We start from the raw sequence: 23,760 nt of genomic DNA, 5'->3' as shown, positions 1-23,760 counted from the left end.
GATTTTAGCCTTGGGATTAGAAAATAGAATATGAAGGCAGATACATTGCTGGAGTGTGTGCAGAGCACATACTTTTAAAATTTTTCATCTTTTCATTAATTAGCTGATTTCATCTATTAGTAAAGCAAAAGTTCATGTTGCATTAGATTTTTTTAAGTAATAGAAAGGTGTGCTGACACAAAAAATGCTTCACACCTCCAACCCATGAGATGCAGGCCTGATGTCATGGCCTAATGGGGATTGCAAAGCATTATTCACTTTAACTTTTTGACAGGGAAAAACATCTCCCAGTAATAGCCATTTTGGATGAAGGAAAGATAACAGTATTAGAAAAAGAATAAAGAACAGAGTAATTTAAGTTTCTCTGGTGTCTGTAGACCTGACCTTTAAAGGAGGGAAGATTACAGGAACAGGGCAAGAGAAAAGAAAGAAGAGAACTCCACAGCTTTGTAGTTCAAGGAAAGGAGGCATCATGGCAGTTAGTTCTCCTAAGGCTGGTGTCCACAAACAAACTTAGTGAAGCATTAATAAGTTGCATGCTGCAGATCCAAGTTTTAATGGCTGGGATACATATAAAAGCAGCTCATGAGAGCAGTGATAGTGGCAGTCAGTCTTATCTCATATCAAGATATTGTTCTAAGTAACCCTTCGGAGCAATGATGTGAAGCCTTGTGAAAGTGGAGATGCAGTATTACATGTTTCATTTATATTGCACTTTAAGTTTCTTTTAATGAATTTAAGATGAAATGTAAATTAAGAGTGTTTTTATCATAATATGTCTTAATATTGCTGTGCAGAGTTCTGAAAACATTTTAAGATTGTGCAAAATAGATCATGGGTAATGAAAGTGAGTCAGTAAGTCAGAAAAAAAAGAAAAAAAACTCCTTGCTCTTAGAGTAGCTTTGTATCATTAGCTTTTGTTTTGCAGTTTCTGTTTTTGTAAGTAATTTCAAAGAGTTTCATTCAAGTAAATATATTCCATACTTTTTTAGTTTTTGGTTATCTGAGAGATACAAGCCCTTTTAGGCCCTGACTGCTTCCTGTGTACCTTTGGGATTAACTATGCTATACCTTCTTAATTTTTCCACATGCATCAGTAAATAATGGTTCCCTTACTCACTAATGGCATGTATAGATTCTAGATGTCATCTGCAACTCTAATTAGCCTGCAGATAAATGACTTTCTCAGTTACCCATATACCATGGTGGTAGTAAGATGCTGTGTGCTCCCACAGGGGCCTTATTCTGCTGCTGCAATGTAGTTGAAATTTTGTGAGATTTACATGATAAGGACAGACAAATATCAGACAAATATTTTGAATATAATGCTTGAGGTTTAAATATAAGAGGACTTAGTCATCAGGCACAGTGGAGTGAACTGAGAGCAGAAAGTATTACTAGGGTCACTGGGTGCATGTAGGGTTCAATTGATGGAGAGACACGAAGATTTGTAATGCCTTAGCATTAGATGGCTGTGGCTGTTTAAGTGGCTCATGATGTTTTTTTATGACATTTTGAATTTTACTTTTTTTTCATTTGTGGTAAACCATTTTACTACTGGCAAGTCCTTTAAGGGTTAAGGTAATAACTGGAAGCAGATCATATAGATTATATACGTATTGGCTTTCCTCACTTTAGATAAGTCTGCTAGAAGTGAGTTTAAACAGATAAACGATTTGTTTTGTATCATCAAAGAATGATGCGTATAAGCTGTAGTTCTCACTTGAGTGTTTGAATATAGATAAGTCCATAGTGCGTTTCTTACATGGGTGTTGCTCTAAATCTTTTTAGTTGCAACCTTCTGTCTGCCAGTTCACACTTGTTTATTAGGCATGGATTTTTTCTCATTTGTGGTCAATCAAGAGAAGCACTGACAAGTTCTGTGAATCTGTCAGATTGAGCCTGATCCAAGGTCACATCAAGAGTCCATTGATTGTAAAAGTCACAAAAATGTTGGCTGTAAGTGAAAGTAGATTAGAATCGAAAGTCATCAGCAGTGAGCTGTAGGAATTGATGCTACAGTTTATTGCATGAATTAAACAAACCTGAAGTATCGCACTCATGATTATAGAATATATAAAAGTGTTTCCGTGAACCAGGAAATATAAATTATATTCACACAGATATGTTATGAATTTATGATAGAATTATGAAGTAAGCATTACTTAAGTAATGATGATCTACAGTGATATTTTGAGGAGAAAAAAGATTAGGCAAAGTCTTGTTTTTCATTTATGCTGTTCTAGAGTTATTCAAGAGCATTACTGGTGGAATATGAAGATATTTTAGTCCTTGGGATGAGGCATGGTTTTAATTTTGAAAATATATAGATTTTAGAAATATTTGGGCTATAGTTTGTGGTCTGAACAGATCGTAACCTTGAGAGATTACTTCTTTACCTAATGCAGATTCAGATGTTCTTTGTTTGTGGTATATGTATATGTATGATATATAAAGCATATACAAAAGTGATAGAAATTATATACTGTACTGAAAACACATGCTTCAAGTTTTAGGTGATCATGAATGTGCTGGACCATGGTTTTGGGAATCTATATATTTTGTAATGTAGATGCAGAACCATGTTTCTCAGATATTGATGGGTCAGCAAGGAGCTGTGTTCCTCATTTAGTTTTGCTTTTGTGACTTTGCACTGTTTTTGTGTCATTTTAGAACAGTATAGCATCTGTAAACAAAACTAATGAGATAAAGTACAAGTCTCCTCACATAATTTATCACTACCCTAAGGAACAAGGTACTGATCCACCAGTACCTGAGCAACATGGCATCTGAGTCACTTCAGAACTTTTTAGGAGAATTTTTATCACTGTGATTATGTAGTTTTTACTTAACTTTTTACAGATCATTTGATGGTGAGTTTACTCAGGCAGTGCATGCATTACTATGATGATGGTCATCATTTTAAAACCTAACAAGGATGAATTCATATGATATGATCATATATCGGAAATGAAAGGGAAAACTGCTCATTCAGAATGATAAATTCTCCCATGAAAGTGCTAAATAGAACCAGAAAACAAAATTTGTTGAGGGTGTGTTGAAATGGTTTGGAGATATGGAGAGAATGTTTGTGAAGAGGTTAACAGAAATTAATGTTATCAGAATTATATCATGTTTTAATGATAAAAGTGCAAACTGTCCACTCTTGATGTTGATTCATAATGTTAATGAGAAGTAGACAGAATCTCCATAATTCTAAGGAAAAATGTTGGAGCATTATATAAGCTTTTGTCTATTTTTCAAGACCTTTTCAGGGGAAATGATACTGTATTTGTCATGCAAGATGTGTTAAGTTATTTAAATAACACTAAGTGAAGAACAAAGCTCCTTACTAAATCCACCATTATTTAAGGAACAAGATGCAGACCCACCAGTATTTTGGGAACATGGCCTCTGACTGAACATTTACTAGTGAAGTCAGTGTCAGGGACTGTGTTCCTCAAGTACTGGTGAGAGAGTATCCTTATTATTATGATGATAGTGTGTCAGGAGAGATGCCTTGTTCCTCATTTGATTTTGTTTTATAATTTTTTGGTGTTCTCATTTCCTTTGATGATTACTCAGAAAGATGCCCCTTCATTTTTTTTCAACCTTAATGAAGATTACTTAAGATTTATTCACAGTTATCAGAAGAGAGCAGAAGAGGTTGTTTTGAAATGGTTTGGACATGTGGAGAGAATGAGTGAGGAAAGGTTGACAAAGAGGATATACTATGTGTCAGAGATGGAGGGAACAAGAAGTTTTTTTTTTTTTTTTTTTTTTTTATACTTTGTCGCTGTCTCCCGCGTTTGCGAGGTAGCGCAAGGAAACAGACGAAAGAAATGGCCCCCCCCCCCATACACATGTACATACACACGTCCACACACGCAAATATACATACCTACACAGCTTTCCATGGTTTACCCCAGACGCTTCACATGCCTTGATTCAATCCACTGACAGCACGTCAACCCCTGTATACCACATGACTCCAATTCACTCTATTCCTTGCCCTCCTTTCACCCTCCTGCATGTTCAGGCCCCGATCACACAAAATCTTTTTCACTCCATCTTTCCACCTCCAATTTGGTCTCCCTCTTCTCCTCGTTCCCTCCACCTCCGACACATATATCCTCTTGGTCAATCTCTCCTCACTCATTCTCTCCATGTGCCCAAACCATTTCAAAACACCCTCTTCTGCTCTCTCAACCACGCTCTTTTTATTTCCACACATCTCTCTTACCCTTACGTTACTTACTCGATCAAACCACCTCACACCACACATTGTCCTCAAACATCTCATTTCCAGCACATCCATCCTCCTGCGCACATCTCTATCCATAGCCCACGCCTCGCAACCATACAACATTGTTGGAACCACTATTCCCTCAAACATACCCATTTTCGCTTTCCGAGATAATGTTCTCGACTTCCACACATTTTTCAAGGCTCCCAAAATTTTTGCCCCCTCCCCCACCCTATGATCCACTTCCGCTTCCATGGTTCCATCCGCTGACAGATCCACTCCCAGATATCTAAAACACTTCACTTCCTCCAGTTTTTCTCCATTCAAACTCACCTCCCAATTGACTTGACCCTCACCCCTACTGTACCTAATAACCTTGCTCTTATTCACATTTACTCTCAACTTTCTTCTTCCACACACTTTACCAAACTCAGTCACCAGCTTCTGCAGTTTCTCACATGAATCAGCCACCAGCGCTGTATCATCAGCGAACAACAACTGACTCACTTCCCAAGCTCTCTCATCCCCAACAGACTTCATACTTGCCCCTCTTTCCAGGACTCTTGCATTTACCTCCCTAACAACCCCATCCATAAACAAATTAAACAACCATGGAGACATCACACACCCCTGCCGCAAACCTACATTCACTGAGAACCAATCACTTTCCTCTCTTCCTACACGTACACATGCCTTACATCCTCGATAAAAACTTTTCACTGCTTCTAACAACTTGCCTCCCACACCATATATTCTTAATACCTTCCACAGAGCATCTCTATCAACTCTATCATATGCCTTCTCCAGATCCATAAATGCTACATACAAATCCATTTGCTTTTCTAAGTATTTCTCACATACATTCTTCAAAGCAAACACCTGATCCACACATCCTCTACCACTTCTGAAACCGCACTGCTCTTCCCCAATCTGATGCTCTGTACATGCCTTCACCCTCTCGATCAATACCCTCCCATATAAGAAGTAGGAAACCAAATTAGAGATGAAAGGATGGAGTGATAAAGATTTTGAGTGATTGTGGCCTGAACATGCAGGAGGTTGAAAGACATGCACAGAATAGAGTGCATCAGAATTATGTGGTGCACTGGGGTTGATGTGCTGTCGAATGACTGAACCAGGGCATGTGAAACTTCCTAGGTAAACCATGGAAAGGTCTGTGGGGCCTGGATGTGACTTGGGAGCTGTGGTTTCAGTGCAGTACACTTGAAAGCTAGACAGTGTGTGCGAACGGTTATGGCATTTCTTTATCTGCTTCCTGGCGCTACCTTGCTGATGTAGGGGTGGCGATAATGTTTCCTGTGAGTCGGGGTGGCTTTGGGAATAGATGAAGGCGAGCAGGTATGAATATATATATATATTTGACATAGGGAGCATTGTGGTGAGTAGCTTCTAATCCTTCAATTATTCTTTGTCGGTAATCCTCATTGTGGCATACATTATTTACATTTTTATAGCTGTTTATGATAAGTACATGTGCTTTGACTAAAAGTTTCAGTACATACTGATTGCAAATACTTATCTTGAAGTAGTTGGTAAACATAATTAGTTTAACCTTAAAGGCTTTAACTTGAAAAGGCTATTTATTATGGTTTTTCTTAGAGTGGCTAGCAGCCTTGACTGAAGATTTGTCTTAAGAATTCTATGACTGTTAGATTACAAAGACTGCTTTTTGTTTTTATTACAAATGATATGTTTCTTCTTCATATTAATTACAGCAGCAAATAATATTTATGTTTTTGTGTGTGCTCATGTTATTTTTTATTGTAATGCTTGATAAGGTTTATGTTATCCACAGCAACTCAGTCTGTGAAGCTGACTTTGCGGAGTTGCCCTGAAGGTGACGTCTCAAACTTAGCATCTCCCCAGGATCCCTCCCACCGCCCACTTCCTCCCACACCGACTCCATCAAAATCTAATGATCGTATTACTGCACCGTTGCCCGTGAATGTAAGTGTAGGGTCATTTGATTAAGCTTTATTGACTAAAAAGTGTTACTTTTGTGCAATGTATTTTTTCTGAATGGCTTCTTTGCATTATTATATAACCTTAGGACTTTCACAGAGTATAGGAACTCCTACAGCTCCAAAGCTGCACTACTCATAGTAACAGGGACATGATTGACTCCACTGTAGCAAGAATTTCATTCAATGAGATTATACTATGTTTTGTTATATAGTAGTGATACAATTTTGCCATGGGTGAATTTTCACTTGGAATGTAACCTCACTCAAGTGGAGTCTGGTAAGACCTCTGAATGTACTTATATAAGTGATGTGTTTTAGATATATGGAAGTGGACTTAGCAGCAATTGGAATCATGGAAGCAGAAGTGAGTCATAGGGTTGGGGAGGGGGTAAAGGTTCTGGGAGCGGTGAAAAATGTGTGGAAGGAGAGAACGTTATCTTGGAGAGCAAAACTGGGTATGTTTGAAGGAATAGTAGTTCCAACAATATTATATGGTTGCAAGGCATGGGCTATGATAGGGTTGTATGGAGGAGGGTGGATTTGTTGGAAATGAAATGTTTGAGGACAGTATGTAGGGTGAGGTGGTTTGTTTGAGTAAGTAATGAAAGGGTAAGAGAGATGTATGGAAATAAAAAGAGTATGATTGAGAGAGCAGAAGAGAGTGTGCTGAAATGGTTTGGACATAAGGATAGAATGAGTGAGGAAAGGTTGACGAAGAGGGTATGGAAATAAAAAGAAAATGATTGAGAGAGCAGAAGAGTGTGTGTTGAAATAGTTTGGACATAAGGATAGAATGAGTGAGGAAAGGTTGACAAAGAGGATATATGTTTCAGAGGTGGAGGGAACAAGGAGAAGCAGGAGGCCAAATTAGAGGTGGAAGGATGGCGTGAAAAAGATTTTGAGTGATTGGGGCCTGAACATACAGGAGGGTGAGAGGCATGCAAGGAATACAGTATTGGAATGATGTGGTATACCGGGGTCGACATGTGTGCAAGAAATAGAGTGAATTGGAACGATGTGGTATATCAGGGTCGACGTGCTGTCAGTGGACTGAACCAGGGCATGTGAAACGTCTGGGGTAAACCATGGAAAGGTCCATTGGGCCTGGATGTGGCTGGGGAGCTGTGGTTTCAGTGCATTACTCATGACAGCTAGAGACTGAGTGTGAATGAATGTTACCTTTTTTGTCTGTTTTCCTGCCCCAGCAGTACCCTCTGTCTTTATGAAGCTCCTGAAGCACCCAGGAAGCTGGTCATGGCCACCTGATGGAACCACAGGTCATAATAGTTTTTGATGTTTGTGCATCTATGTGGAGAGAGTGCAGGCCATTGGGTTGTAATGGGTGATGTCCAGAGTGTAAGCAGGAGAGTGTGACTTGTGTCTGTTAGGGGAGTGTCAGTTCTGTTAGGTGTATGTTTGGTGGATTGAAGAAATTCAAGACTGAATTGGGAGGCCATTAAGTGTTTGTTGGGTTATTTCAGTATGTACGTATTTTGTTATTGTTATATTTGTTTGGGATTGGGGGATCTGTGTGGAACTTACTCCGCTGTGAATTAGGGTTGAGCTTTTTATTACTACATGGATGTTGGTGGTTAGTTATGGAATGGTTTGGATGGAAGGTAACATGTACTGTTGCTATTGTAGTTATAGTATTGAAAAAGGAAGAAACAAGTTACAAGTGAGTTCCACACAACAGTTAATGTTAGTGCTCCAAGGAAAACATGGAATGCATACTGGACCAAAATAAAACAAAATTTAGAAAGAAAAAGTGATACATATGTGGAATGGAACACTGAGTTTCAGTTGATTTTGGCTCTAGAATTCAGAAGGCAAAGAATTAGAGTTGCTTAAAAACTTTTTAAATTTAAAAACATATTTGTTCTCTGTTTTATAGGTCATGTAAAAGCAAATTTCCCTATGACAAGCAATTGTATAGCAAGGGATATGTGTTCAATTTGTTCATATGAAATTCTTGAAATGTTTGATTGCAATGATATTTAGCTTGAAACGTCTTGTTGATATTTAGTAACAGGTATTTCACTTGAACAAACTCTGAGGTTATGTATGGCAGTGTCATAGAGGTTTATAATTATCAGATGAAGGCAGGTAATCAGACCTTTCATTTATTACATTTTTGGATATAATATTAACTATACTTAAATTGACAACCCTTCTTTAACAGACACAGCTGCAAAACCAGATGGAAGTAAACAAAGGAAAGATGTTGACGAAATTTCTGGAAAAACAGTGGCGAGTGAGGGATAACATTATGGTAGAACTTCAGAGAGGCCCCTCTAAGGTTAGTCGAGGCTATTAGTAAGCCCATGGTAACTCTTACTTCAAGATGGAAGGTTAATCTGGCTGAGGAGTATAATCATAGATCTTCATTTTAAATGAGATAGAAGTTGCAGCTTGTTGTAAGTGTTTGCATGTAATAGCATGATTATTTATTATTACTGTTGTTGATTTGATGCTTTTAATGTTTTTCTGTCAACAATAATACAAGTTCTGTATTTTTGCATTTGATAGAAGTCATTGGTTGACAAAATGATTGAATGTATTTTTTCCTAGTTAGCCAATAGTCATTGGCTGACTGAATGAATAACTAATTTTGCTGTTGACATAAGTCACAGAATTACAGAACAGTTAACTATCTTAACAATCTTGAAACTAGACAATCTTCATTTGCAAGTCAAACTGCCTCAATTAAGTGACTACCAGTTTTTCATATTGGGTACATGTTTTATGCACCTCCAAGTAGATTGCAGGATAACTAAGTGGAAGCAGTCCTGCACAGCAACATTTTTCACGAAACATTTTTAGATACTTTCACATGGTTAGTCATTGATTCTGGACCAATACCAAACCTCTCTATGATGAATTGCTATATGTGTACATTGAACAGACAGCCAGCCTTTGTCTCACATCAGAAAACAGTTGTTAGGAAGCTCTGAAACATATTCAAAGAGGCATCACTTATTATGTAAAGGCAGGGGAAGTATATAATATGTGCTTGCCTATATTAAAGATATCTAAAAGTCCTTAGATATAATGTACTACTGACAGAGAGGATAGCAGACATCATTAATCATTTCTTCTTTTACATAAGAGAGAAATATTCTCAACTGAATCACTTGTTCCTTTGGAAAGATTTCCAAAAGTAACTAAAGCACTTGGTAAGAAAATTAACCTGTAAGTGGCGAGATACATTTGAAAAACCTCTCATTTTGAGAAAAGAGAAAACATGTATGAATTTATTGATTAGCTTGTAAAAATAGAAAAAAATATTTTGAAAATAATGCATCTACCTTTGTGTTGCACAGTTAGATTGCTTAGTAAGTCAGAATAAGTGTTGTGTCTGACAGATATGACAGCTCAAGAAATTATGAAGGACATGGAGATCTTGTTTATTTCTTTTGAACTTTGTTTCACTCTCAGTTTGTAGTTTGTACACAAACACAGCATTGGTGGGCACTACCTTGCAATGTAGGGAAACAATAGATATGAAAAAATAAACATTATTTACCACGGATTCTGTGTCAGTATATGTAATAAGTTGTGAAACCATGTTAAAAAGAAAAGTACAGACTTTCCCCATCATCACTGTATTTAGAGTTGTCATTCATGTCATACACACCACTTCTGCCCCAATCAAACATTGGACCATGCCATTGCAAAGGTATTTAACATAAGACTAAATACGGAAAGTTATATTGTGCCTTTTGATGTTCATTAGTGATGCACTGACTTTGATAAACTGACTATAGTGGTGATGAGTTGGGGGATATGAAAGATTTCTGGTCATGAAAACAAAAGAAGTACTGTTAGGAAATAAGTAGGATAAGAAAGTGGAGATCACAAAACTTTGTGGTAGGAAGGTTTTAAGATGCGTTCAATGATAAAGCCAATTCTGGGATTCTGAGCATAAGAGTTGTTACTTTTCAAATATAATAAAAGTGCAGAAAAATTAGGAAGTGCTAATGATTATGAAGTCTTTTAGGAAAACTGTTTTGGAAGAAGTGAGGCTGTACACAGGTCTTTTGGTAAAAGGCTCTTTAATCTTTGAAAGTAAGAATATTCAGGTTTTATCTTTTTTAGAACTAATATTAAGTACTTTTCCAGGAAAATGTTTTGATATGTAATATTTCAAAGGGCAGCTTCTATGAAAATAAGGTAACATAAGTCCTGTTGTCTGTTTACTCTTTCCTTTTGTATTATATATTTTTTTTATTATACATAATCGCTGTTTCTCGCATCAGCAATGTAGCACTAGGAAAGAGACGAAGAATGGCCTGTCCACTCATATACACGTATAGATGCCCACATACGCACGTATACACACACATACAGGAAAACAGACAAAAAAGGCCACGTTCGTTCACATTCAGTCTCTAGCTGTCTTGTGCAGTGCACTGAAACCACAGCTCCCTATCTACATCCAGGTCCCACAGACCTTTCCATGGTTTACCCCAGACATTTCAAATACCTTGGTTCAGTTCATTGACAGCACATTGATCTCAAAGGTGGTATCCTATGCTTATTTGTTTTATTCTAGTCTATCCTCACCATTTGTCCTTATACATGTTGCAGTGTTTTCAAATTATTTCTAATATTTTACTTTTTTACAGTTCTATCATTTTGTTTCATTTTTGTATCATGTTAAGCACAGGGACATCTTACTGTGCATCGTCAGATGGTCAAACGTGCTCTCACTCGGACCTTCTGTTTATATAGTATTTGTTGTACTTGATTGAACTAAGAGTCTAGTTTGGGTTTTTAGTTTTGCATCCTGTTGTGAGTGGCCATTGTTTACCTTTTACAGGTTTTGCAAAGAAACCTTGAGAAGGAGCTGGATTCTATAAATCGTCAAATATCCAAAATACAGGAAGAACTCAAGAACATGAAAGACATTGATGCTCAAGTAAGCTTGTAATTCAGTTTTAACTTACCTTTAGTTTTTATTCTTTTTTTTGCCATTAATTCTTATGGTTTGCATTTAAATAATCATAAAGCTCCTAGAATAAACTCCTAATAATATTTACTATTAATGCCTTTATGTTTAGTATTTTCTTCATTTAACTAATATTATCTTCATTACTTATTTTTCATTTGATAACTTGGTTTTGTTGTTGCTCTGGAACTGTGCCACTTACTGCATTGGAATACTTGAGGGAGTCTTTCGATTTCTGTAATAGACATTGTGATGAGCTTGTTTTCTGTTGACTGTTGCTCAGACTTTCAAACAAGCCTTTTGGAAGTGTAATCTCAGCTTGTAATGTGCCTGTGGCACTCTGCATATACTTGCTGCTTTGCTGTGGCCAACTAATGATATTTTTAACTAGATTATTGTGAATTGTTTATAGACTTTTTTACAAATTGTTTTATTTTTCTTGTTTTATGTTTTTCTGTTATGTCATGATATGTTGTATTTGTTTTCAGTTACACACGCACCCACGCTACTCCCCACGATCTCCACCTCTTTCTCGTCCATCATTTTCCCACCCACATTCCCAGTCCCAGCATCATTCACATAGTCGTTCAGTCTCAGAAGTCCCTCCACCTCTTCCGGCTCGTAATCGATCCTTAGTTACCCAGACATCTGCCCCTAACATATCAACGTCATCCATCTCCTTGACCTCTGCACCTCCACTACCCCCTCGTCTTAACCAGCTGGAGAGAGTTGGGGAGGGAGGCCTTGCACAAAGTCTAGAGAACATTCATAAGGTGCAGAGTCTTACACATGTAAGTTGCTGATGCTATAAGAAAAAATTTTCAAATGTACTTTTAGATTTTGTAGCTTTGGGTGCTAAACTGCTCATTTGGTTCTTGTGCAGTGATTATCATTGCTATAATGGTGTGTTTATTTGCTATTTCTGCTTTAGATGTGCTTATGCTTATGGGAGTTTTATGTTTAGAAAAGAAGGTTAATGTTTACAGAAGTATAAAATTAGATTTGAATGTGCATGTGTCTTTTTAAGATGCTCATAGAATATGCAAATTTTGTTTGTTGATAGGTACCTCTGAAAGCTAGAAGATATGCTGTAAGTATTTTTCCTTTAAGTCGCGTGAATGAAGCTGCCTGTTTAATTTGGTAGTTGTAATACACACACACACACACACACACACACACACACTCATACACAAACAAAGAGCTAGTACAGAGGGTCAAGAAGAGGACAACAAAGATGGTACCAGAATTAAGACAGCTAAGTTACAGGGAAAGGCTTTGAATTTGCCCACCTTGGGAGCGAGAAGAATGAGAGGTAACCTGATCACAACCTGATCACAACCTTGAATTTTTTAAAACAGATTGATGACATGGACAGTAAACAGTTCTTTGAGAATGAATTATGGAAGAAATCTCATAAAAAGTATGTGAAAAATACCTTTATAAGTATGCTGGATGAATGGAATCAGATGACTGAGAACATACTTGGTGCAGACAGTAGACATGAATCTAAGAAATTATAAGTTAGTAAAGAATGTTTAAGAGATGGGATTCAAGAGTATGAAGTTCCTTTCCCGTACATTATTGAGTGAAGGGTGACCTGATAACAATCTTTAAGATTTTAGAATGGATTGATGATTTAGGAAGTGAACAGTTCTTTCAAAGATATAGTGATAGAGCAACCAGAGGACAAAACATGAAATTAAGTATGAAACTTGTTGAAAGATATGAAGTAGTACTTCTGTGATATAAGAATGGTGGATGATTAGAATAGAATGACTGAGGATGTGGTTAATTAATGCTGCAGCATACAGAAATTTACGAAGTTGTATTATAAAAGAGAACGTTCAAGAGATGGGACTCCACAAGTGCAAAACTCACTCCCATCGTAGTACAATTAGGTACTTTAATGTGTAGCGTTACTGACCATGAGTTGAAAGATATGAAGTAGTACTTCTGTGATATAAGAATGGTGGATGATTAGAATAGAATGACTGAGGATGTGGTTAATTAATGCTGCAGCATACAGAAATTTACGAAGTTGTATTATAAAAGAGAACGTTCAAGAGATGGGACTCCACAAGTGCAAAACTCACTCCCATCGTAGTACAATTAGGTACTTTAATGTGTAGCGTTACTGACCATGAGTTACTACAGGCCTGCAAAGGCTCAACTCCAGGGCACAGGAGTTGGCCAACACCCTAGCCCAAGTTTTCATCTTCCTCCCAGGGTTTATTGATCAATGGTTTAGGTTGATGTGTGTCTATGAAAATATATGTTTAGGAGTAAAGACAAGGTTCACATATACAGGGTTAAGAAATGGGGTAGCATGAGTGTAAGACTCTCTTCCTGTAATACACAAATAGTGATCACAATTGTGCACATTGCATGTTAAGTATGTATGATAATTAGAATACGATCTAATTATTTACATGCCTTCCATTGGCTTTCACAGAATTTCTTCATTTTGGATTGACCCCTCAGGTATTTTTCCTGAGTGAATTATGGTCTTATCTTAGTTTCTTGACATTTTACTTTTTAAGGCATGGTGATAACTTGTCTTAAATGAACGAAATTCATGATTTCCTGGTATGTAGATTTAATGTGCTGATGAAATTCTAGTGTGTTTCATTTCACTGAAGTTAATCTAAGTTTAAGGATATCAAAAGAGTTGTATAAAAAAACTGTAAAAGTGTTTGTGCATGCTTGAACTCTCAGTATTGTATTGATTGGAATTATTATCTGTGATTAAAGTTAAATGACTCTCTATGGAATCTATGGAATCTATGGAAATATTCCTCATACCTAGTTGCTGGAAATGGAATGGTCCTCACTGTCAGTGGTCTGAAGTATAAGGGTTGCTTCTTGATGAGATATTTGCTCTAAGGCTCCTTATTATGGTTGAAATTGTTTGTTTGAGTCATTCAGCCATCATGATATAGAAGTGATTTTGGGAAATATGGTTGTAAATGTGTTTGAGTGTTGTGAGCAAATATTTGAATTAGAAAGAAATTAAAGAAAGAGTTATTTAATGAAAGGAGATATTACTGTAGTTATAGGATAAAGTATGAAATAGGTGGAAGTAGTTATTTAGGGAACACAGGTTTGTGAAGTTTACAGTTAAGTGGCATTATTCATTTACAATGCACTTGAGTTTGTTACAAAAATATGTAATTTTTAACTTTTTTTTTTCAGTCGGTAAGTTCTGTCTCAGAACCCAGCAGTCGTCCACCTTCTCATTACAGAAACAAGTCAAGTCCTGATCCCCTTGGCCTCCAGAGCAGTTCTAGTAAGTGTTTCATTGAACTGTAATGTTTTATGCATTATGATGGTATGGATCAGAACTGATTTTTTCATCATGTTGTCTTATGGAGAATGTAATTTGATGATGAACAGGAATAGGTTTTTGAGAAAGATAAAGGAAAGGTATTATAAGAACTAAGGAGCACTTTATGGATGAGGGTGATATAATAGAGAATGTGATATACAATGGGTATTTAGGGAAGGTGTAGATAAAGCTTTATTTCAAGATTCTGTATGAGGCATCATGCAATGGAGTGGGTGATAACAAACATATTAAAAGGTAAGAAGATAGGTATTTTACAAGGCAGGAAGAGCTGGAAAGAATAGTGGGAATGGATGGAAGGGAGAGATGTAACTAAGAGGAAAATGTTAGGTAGGTAGGGAGGCATAGCAAGGGAAGGGAAGGGAAAAGAAGAAGAGCTGCTGCATTTGTAAATGGATTGCTATCTGATTGAAATTATGAGGGTAATAACATCACCCCACAAAAATTTTGTTTTACAGACGTGCTAATATTTTTCAGCATGATCCAAGAGAAGAATCTTTCAGGGAACAGATTATTAGGGCAGGGAAGGAGAAGCAGTATTACATTTGATGTTGAATTATAAACATAAACTCTTTGTGAATTCTTCAAATACATCATTTTGATATGTAAGGTAGAACTCTTTTGTATTTCATATAAGGTTGCTGATTTCAGTTCAAGAGAAGAAATGTTTTTCCATGCCTTTTGACAAAACTTCATTATATTCATAGGTTACATGTGTGGGAATGACTCTGTCATTGATGTAAGTATGACAGGGTCAAGTGGAAGTCGTGGCAAAGTCTCATCTGTAGGCAGTGACGATATTTCTGTGTTGGAGCCCCCAGGAACTCCCCCTCCACCATATGCACCTGGCTCAGTGATGCATATCTATCCCTCTGATGAGGTGGATGAAAACTACTCAACTATAATAGATGATGTGAGTGCTAAGTTTATTTGATATCACATATGAAAATTTGCTGATGTGGTCTTGTTTTATATGTTTATTTTTATAGCTGATAAAATTTACATCACTTACTGACATTAAGCGCTCAGCTACACTAACTCAGGTTTTGCCTTTCTTAGTACCTTTTGACCATGGACAAATTCTTCCTTGGCCAGGGGTGTTCTCAAATGGAAAGGATATGTGAAGATTGTTAAAGAGGACCAATATGTCAAAAAAGGTAGCAAGGGTAGTATCTATGATGAGGTTTTGCCAAAGAGCAGGTCTGTTACATAGCATATGCATCACACATCAGTGGATGGAAAGGATACCAAGAAGGAGATGGAAGGTTTGAGTAAGGGAGCCTCTGGGTTTTTGGGGCATGAGCATTCTTGAGTGTGAGAGGCATGCCTGACTGCTTTGGATGAGTATGGTATATGTGGGTGATATGCTGTCTGAGTTGAACAGGACACATGAATTAGTTTAGGTAAACCTTAGAATAGTGTTTGGGGTTTTGCTTTGGATGGGCTTTGGATGATAGACTCTGGTTTCAGTTCATTATACTTCACAGCAAGAGTAGATGGGTGCAAATGAGGCCATTGCCCCCTAGAGATAATGTTATGTGTGTGCGTGTGTTTTTGCATGGAGGCATGCATGCTTGCCTTATTACCTATTTGTACTCTTTGGGGAGGCTCGTTAGATGCCATTTCTTGAATATTTTCTTCTGTCATACAACTTCTTAGATTTATGTATGCTCTCTGCATTAACCTTGTACATAGTCATTTTGTTTCATTCATCCACTTATCTCATACTAAATAAATACAGTAAAATCTGTTATCTGAAATGCTTGAGGGGAGGAACCAGCCATTCTGGATTACAAAATTTCTGGTTATTCAAGGGTTTTTAATATATTGAATAATTCAAAAATTTTGATATAATTAAGAAATATTGATATATGTAAACTAATGACATTGAAGTGCATCATGAGTGCCACCTTGGATTTGCCCTTAACCAGCCTCGTGCTTAACTCCATCGTCTTTTTGAGGCTTGAAATGTTCTTCTAGCTCTTAGTGTGAAATGTAGACAGTTTTAAGGAGCTGTCAAGCAATTGCTGACTGTGCTTGAAAGGGACCATTGTCTTCATTTGTAATCTAGGGTGCACAAAATACACAATGTGCAAGACCAACATGCAGCACTGTGCCAAACAGCACATGGGAGACAATAAACAACTACCAGCATATACTAATAACTGTGGTGTGGTGCTTTCATGATTTGAAATAATTTTGATTATTTTTTATTAATTTTTCAATTTTTTTGTAGTAATGGAAGGTTACCAGCCAAATCTCAACAAAAACATTGTTTTGAACATTTAACTGGCTCAAATTACAGATAACAGATGTTTTATTGTACTTCACATCTTTTTTAACAAGTTTCATGTTTCTAGCTTAATTTCGTGTTATGCCCGTCTTTAATAGGTTTCAAGATTAATTTCCTGTTATGCCCATCTGTTTGCTGTATCCCTACATCTCTCAAAGAACTGTTCACTGTCCTTGTCACTAATCTGTTTTAAAACTTGAAGGTTGTGATCAAGTAAGCCACCTGCACTTTTCTGTCTTCCAGAGTTGGCAGATTTAAAGCCACTGACTTTCCCTTTTAACTAATCTCTCTTAATTTTGTTACCATTTTAGTTGCCCTCCCTTGGACCTTCACTGTCAGCTATTATGTGTTTCTTTTGGTGAGGTGACCAAATTTGAGAAGTGTATTTTAGTTTTGGCCTTATGTATGATATAAAGAGCACGCTGAATGTTTTCTTATCAGTATACTTGAAAGCTATTCTGATATTTGGTAGAAAGCAGTTTGTCTCCTTTACTATTCTTCTTATTTGGAACCCAAGTGATAGGGACTATTTATGTTTGTGTGTATATTGGGGTACTGAGGATGATCGAGATGTCCAGTGGTATTTTGGAATTATTAAGAGGGTTCTTGTGATATGCTGAAATGGTGTTTGTAATGTTTGAAAGATAAACCTTGTTCAGAATGCAGACAAGAAGGGATAATTACTACATATCTCAAGAGTGTAGTTTCGGATGGTTGCAATGTAGTTTCATGTGGCTATATGTCTGATGGGTTGGTGTTTAAGACTGAATTGGGAAGTCAGCTATTTTGTGCTTGTTTGGTCATTTTACTGTGTATATGTTTTTTTATTATTCCAAGGGGTATGGGAGAAAGATTACTGCCCACATTCCCTGCATGTTGTAGAAAACAACTAAAAGAGGTGGGAATGGGGGGCTGTAAATCCTTGCCTCCGTTTTACTTTTTCAAAAAAGTGAACAGAGAAGGTGGCCAAGTGAGGATGAGGATTTTTCCCTCAGGCTCAGTCATTTGTTCTGTACACTACCTTGCTAATGCAGGAAATGGCAAATATATAGAAAAATTTTTTTGTGAATATTGTATATGATGGGGAATGGGGATATGTAGATAGAGATTGCTTAAGTGTGAGGCATGGTTTAAGCTTTTTATATCTTCTTAGGGGTTTGTGGTGCATTGTTGAATCGTTTGGATGAGAAGGTGGGTTTGTGGTAGGTTATCATTTGGTTTGGATGAGAATGTCTAGTGATGTTTCAAAGAACTGAGTGACTTGAAATATTTTTTTACTATGTTCAGCTGCTGAATGCAGTGATTGCTCCAAGTGCTGTGTTTTGAGTGGTTTGCAGTTGTGCTGTATTTGTTTTTGACGAGGTGAAGGACCAGGACCATAGGATGAAGTTTAAAGTGGAGCTGATTAATCATTTTTGCAGAGCATACTAAGAAATTTTTTTCCAAATCCTAAAACTGGTGCTGATAAGTGTTCTGATTGTGTTTAGTGTGGTTATGGCCTTTTTTGTGTTCTATTGTGGGGAATGAATATGTTTTGTATGAATTAATCCATATGTATACTTTACAAACAGTCTATCTGCTCCACCCTAAACTGTATCTCACCTAGTTGGTTACTCTTTATTAAAAGCAAATCTAGCAAAGCTGAAAAATAAAGAACAGAACAATTAGTTGCTGCTTAGAAACTTTAAACACTTTAACATCAATGCAGTTAAACTAAGATTCTCCCAATATCATTGTACCTCATCATCCTTGACATTCAGTTCCCTGCAAGAGCTTAAACCCTTCTCATCCAAACCATAACTAACCACCAACCCCCTAGCAGAAAAAGAAGCTTACCTGTACTCAAAACTTAACATATCCCCATACCCCCAATGTGCCCATTTCGTAGTGCCAACCCTGTAATTTTAGCTATTTCTGTATTACACTTTCTTGTCTTGTACAAGGCTACTGTAGCAGCAATATCATCTTTAGATAAGTCCTTAGGGCCAGGCATTGCAGCACAAACCCACCACAAAGCACATATGGGTAGGGTAAAAATGCAGATGTCAGGAGGACAACAGAAAAAACTTCAACCCACCACAATAGCTCCAGGCAGACTGACTGCCACCTGTTGCAACCCCACCTCTCCATGAACATCCATGAGCTACCCCAGTATTTTTCAACATTTCAAGAGTCATGTTTTCAGGCTATGACACAAATGGGCAAAAAATGCTGGTACGGGCCCTATCACGCCATTTTTTTCTGCCAGGACTGTATATTGATTACTTTTTCTCATCTCTGAACACAATCCATCTCTACTCATTAATTTATTTACAGTTGCATCAGTACTCCTTTTTCAGGAGCTCTTGCAGCTCTAAAGCTGCACTACTTTTGGTAGAAGGGAAATGATGGATTTCATTAGAGCGAGAATATCTTTGATGAGATTGCATTCCCCTTTGTCAAACTTGCCTAAAGCAATTTTTCATTCTTGGTGCAACCACAGGCAGGCATATATTTGAAACACCTACAACATTACAAACAATGATTCATCATATTACAAAAACCCTCATGCCCAAGATGCAACTTCTATACCGAAGGCAATGAGCACACTCCTTTTTTGTTGTACACTCACCTCACACAGACATACACACATCACCACACTCCGTAACATAGGGTCCCACCAGTAGGCTTGGCCAGCTCATTGAGCATTGCAGGACATCCATAGAAGAGACTTTTGTGGCAGGAAATTATGTGTAAGATTTTTTTGTGTGTTTATACAAAAGAAAGGAAGGTTGCAGTATGAAGACTGAAATATACATAGATGTTAACCTACTTGTAGAATTCTTTAGCTGATATTTTCATCAGTATTATTTGATATTTAACACTTACAGTTGATTCAACATTATACTTTCAGTATATGTGCCGAGGGTTATACAAGTATCACATCTTTGAAATGGGTTGAACTACAGATTATTTTCGTAGACATATATCTGTTGGATATGTCTTTCTCTTTGCTTGTTACTTTTCTGCTTTGTTTCATCTTTGCATTAAACATTACTTAATGTTCATCTTTTGGTAACTTGAATGTTTCAAATTTACTCCTTTTCAAAATTGGGTGTATTTATATGTAAAATGATAAATTGGTTGTAGAGAGTCATGTGATTAATTGATTTCTGTCCTAACTGTCTGAAGATCCCTTGTTGAACTTTTCACATCCTGCTATGCTTAACTAACTCCCTTTCTGTTGGTGTCTATTGGGAAGTGTGATGGTGGAGGAGATTATACACCTTCTGGTCCTCCCCTTCCTCCCCCTCCTGGCCCCTCTTTGCCAAGCCGACCAACCTTACCAGGCCTGCCACCTAAACCGGGCTCACAACATGCCAGCCCTTTCTCTTCACAAGTTACAAGCCCTACCAGCCCAAATGGACAGGTAACATGATGTATTCATGGTTTTTGCTTTTATGCTGATTAAGGTAAATTGTGGTTCACGGGCATAATGAGTTTAGCATTTAATGGGAGGGGTTGTTGAAATTAAAAGCTGTAGAATTAGTCTGTGCATGTAATAACTCAGAATTTCATATAAATTAGGAAGTTTTGAAATACATGTAAAGCATATATTAGAACAGATGTAATGTAAGGAAATAGGAGTTGGTTTCTTACGTAATGAATAGAAATTGTGTTAATCATATTTGATAAGGTGTACAAGGTTTTTCCTCGTTTTATGTTTATATTACATCAAAACCAAAAGACAAAGTCCAATGTCCTGGTTCAGGCAAAAATGATAGCTTAGTGCATGGCTTTGCATTAACCAGTTAGCATGACATACTGTCTACCCAGTGTAAGTAGTTTAGAATTTGGGGACATGGATTTTCAGTGCACAGTATTATCCTTGTTCTGTACCTTTTCCTTATACTAAGTGGGGTGCTTATATGAATGTGGCTATAATTAGGATGAAAAGATAAGATAAGTAGGTGCTATGTTTGATAAGAGGAACTTGGATTTCTGGAAATGGGCTGAAGGGAAAAGGGGTAAAATGAAATATGTATGACATATGACAAGTAAGTAACCTGTATTTACAGCATGGAAGTTGCGTCTGTATCATTTATCCTTTCTCATCATTGTTCTGGACACCACCCATCTTTCCAACATTACAAATCTTTATTTCAACATCTCACAAAGTTCTGTTATGCCTAGTATTCAGTTTCCAAACTGTCGACACTAAACACTTACCCCTCTTTTGTGCTGTGCTCAACCCACAAAGACATACCCACAACATAATCACACTTTATAACTTGTAATTCTGTGTGGTGGATATGGTTGGCTTCTAGAGCACTAGGGGGTCCATAGGAGAGAGTCCTTTGTTAGGAAAGAAGAGTAAGGTAAGGTATGTTTGAAGGAATAGTGGTTCCAACAATGCTGTATGGTTGTGAGGTGTGGGGTATGGATAGAGTTGTGCGCAGGAGGGTGGATGTGCTGGAAATGAGATGTTTGAGGACAATATGTGGTGTGAGGTGGTTTGATCGAGTGAGTAATGTAAGGGTAAGAGAGATGTGTGGAAATAAAAAGAGCGTGGTTGAGAGAGCAGAAGAGGGTGTTTTGAAGTGGTTTGGGCACATGGAGAGAATGAGTGAGGAAAGATTGACCAAGAGGATATATGTGTCGGAGGTGGAGGGAACGAGGAGAAGAGGGAGACCAAATTGGAGGTGGAAAGATGGAGTGAAAAGATTTTGTGGGATCGGGGCCTGAACATGCAGGAGGGTGAAAGGAGGGCAAGGAATAGAGTGAATTGGAGCAATGTGGTATACCGGGGTTGACGTGCTGTCAATGGATTGAATCAAGGCATGTGAAGCGTCTGGGGTAAACCATGGAAAGCTGTGTAGGTATGTATATTTGCGTGTGTGGACGTATGTATATACATGTGTATGGGGGGGGGGGGTTGGGCCATTTCTTTCGTCTGTTTCCTTGCGCTACCTCGCAAACGCGGGAGACAGCGACAAAGTATAATAAAAATAATAATATTTCTCTTACCCTTTCATCACTTGCTTGATCAAACCACCTCACACCTCATATAGTCCTCAAACATTTCATTTCCAACACCACCCTCCTCTGCACAAACCTATCTATAGCCCATGCTTTGCAACCATATAACAATGTTGGAACCACTTTTCCTTTAAACATATCCATTTTTGCTCTCTGAGATAACTTTCTCACCTTTACACATTCTTCAAGACTCCCAAACCTTCGCCCCCTCCCCCACCCTGTGACTCACTTCCGCTTCAATGGTTCCATCTGCTGCTAAATCCACTCTCAGATACCTAAAACACTGCACTTATCCCAGTTTTTCTCCATTCAAACTTAACTCCCAATTTACTTGTCCCTCAACCCTATTGAACCTAATGGCCTTGCTCTTGTTCACATTTATGCCCATACACGCTCATATACATACAAAAAAGGCCACATTCATTCACACTCAGTCTCTAGCTGTCATGTGTAATGCACCAAAATCACAGCTCCCTATCCACAACCAGGCCCCACAGACCTTTCCATGGTTTACCCCCAGACGATTTGCATGTCCTAGGTCAGTCCATTGACAGCATGTTGATCCCGGTATTCCACATGATTCCAGTTCACTCTATTCCTTGCATGCCTCTCACCCTCCTGTATGTTCAGGCCCAGATTGTTCAATATCTTTTATTACTCCTTCTTTCCATCTCCACTTGGGTCTTGTTCTCCTTTTTCCTCTTCATCAACCTTTCACTTTGATTTCATCTGCTAGACCACCCAAGTTTGATCTTTCTCGTCATTAAGTGAAGTATTTTCTACATTGATGGCTGCAGAGTTGTCATTATCATATTCATCATCATGCACTATATTAGGGGTGAAAAAAACAATGGAATAGCAAGCATAGATAAGGCAGATGATTCCACCTCCTATGAGAGATGCGTCTATGCTGCTGTTAGGAGATGTCAGTAAATGCTTGTAATGCCATTTGTTAAGAAGATTGTCATCTTTTATGCTCTTGTTTGCTGAGAGTGGTAGATAATGTGTCTGGAAACCCACATGAGTTATTTCAGGATAATAATTTTTTACACAAAAGCCCAGCCTGAGTATACTTGGGGTGATTAGGGAAGAGATTAAGGAAGTAAAAGAACTTAATTAAAGATATTTGGTAAAATGTGCTTATAGTCAGATTGTATATGCTGTTTGTTGTATATTAGGTTTACATATACAAGCATTAGTTTAATTCATGTTTTTATGTTCAATTTCATATTCAGTTGCCAAAATTATTCAGGTAAGTTTTGAATTGTATTATTTATGTAAACTATGGATGTAGTCAGTAAGTTCTTGAACCCTCTGAACATATGCTTTAACCACAATGAATTGTGTGGAAGCAGTAGATTCTAAGATATAATGTATATACCTCAAAGTATCTTCCATCCCAGAAATGGCAGCTGCCAAGTTATATCTCAGAATTAGAATGTTTACCCAAGTTTTTTGTTATTTAGTTTGATATGTAATCAACAAAAGCTATAAAACTCATGTACTTGAAAATTTTGGCTAGGTTATAGTGTGCCAGGTCTAATTAAATGAAAAGAAATTTATTATATTAGTTACTTAATGTAGAAACTGTGGAAGAATAATGTACGTATCACACAATTCACAATAAAATTTGCTCCCTATAACAAATTATAGAAATGAGCTTTAGTAACTACATTTATTATTATTTATAATACTTAATGTAGGTATTAAATCTTATTTTTATAGTTTGTTATAGGGAGCAAATTATATTGTGAATTGTGTGATATGTATGTAATTCTTCCATGGTTTCTAGCTTGTTGAAGTATCCTGCATTGAATTGTACATAATGATAGCTGTATTGCTGCCAGTATGTTGTTAGCTAATGATACAGTGCTGGTGGCTGATTTGGGTGAGAAACTGCAGAAGTTGGTGACTGAGTTTGGT

At 37.3% G+C, this 23,760-nt stretch overlaps 1 protein-coding gene across 12 annotated transcripts in view; it reads left to right on the top strand.

Annotated features, from left to right (window-relative positions):
• Nucleotides 1-23,760, top strand: part of LOC139753689 (rho guanine nucleotide exchange factor 11-like) — a 575,625-nt gene that overhangs the window by 21,621 nt on the left and 530,244 nt on the right. For 8 of the 12 annotated variants that reach the window (XM_071670374.1, XM_071670376.1, XM_071670381.1 and 5 more), the window contains exons 4-10: nucleotides 6,063-6,214; nucleotides 8,414-8,530; nucleotides 11,054-11,152; nucleotides 11,671-11,973; nucleotides 14,375-14,468; nucleotides 15,233-15,438; nucleotides 20,060-20,227. In XM_071670374.1, the coding sequence (XP_071526475.1) occupies nucleotides 6,063-6,214; nucleotides 8,414-8,530; nucleotides 11,054-11,152; nucleotides 11,671-11,973; nucleotides 14,375-14,468; nucleotides 15,233-15,438; nucleotides 20,060-20,227 (1,139 nt within the window). The remainder of the gene's footprint in view (nucleotides 1-6,062; nucleotides 6,215-8,413; nucleotides 8,531-11,053; nucleotides 11,153-11,670; nucleotides 11,974-14,374; nucleotides 14,469-15,232; nucleotides 15,439-20,059; nucleotides 20,228-23,760) is intronic. The other 4 variants (XM_071670380.1, XM_071670385.1, XM_071670382.1 and 1 more) reach the window with 3 other exon arrangements.

This window comes from Panulirus ornatus, chromosome 15 (genome assembly GCF_036320965.1).
Source record: "Panulirus ornatus isolate Po-2019 chromosome 15, ASM3632096v1, whole genome shotgun sequence".
Lineage (NCBI taxonomy): Eukaryota > Metazoa > Arthropoda > Malacostraca > Decapoda > Palinuridae > Panulirus > Panulirus ornatus.
Note: the sequence above shows the minus strand (reverse complement) of the source record. Positions and strands in the feature narration are given on the sequence as shown.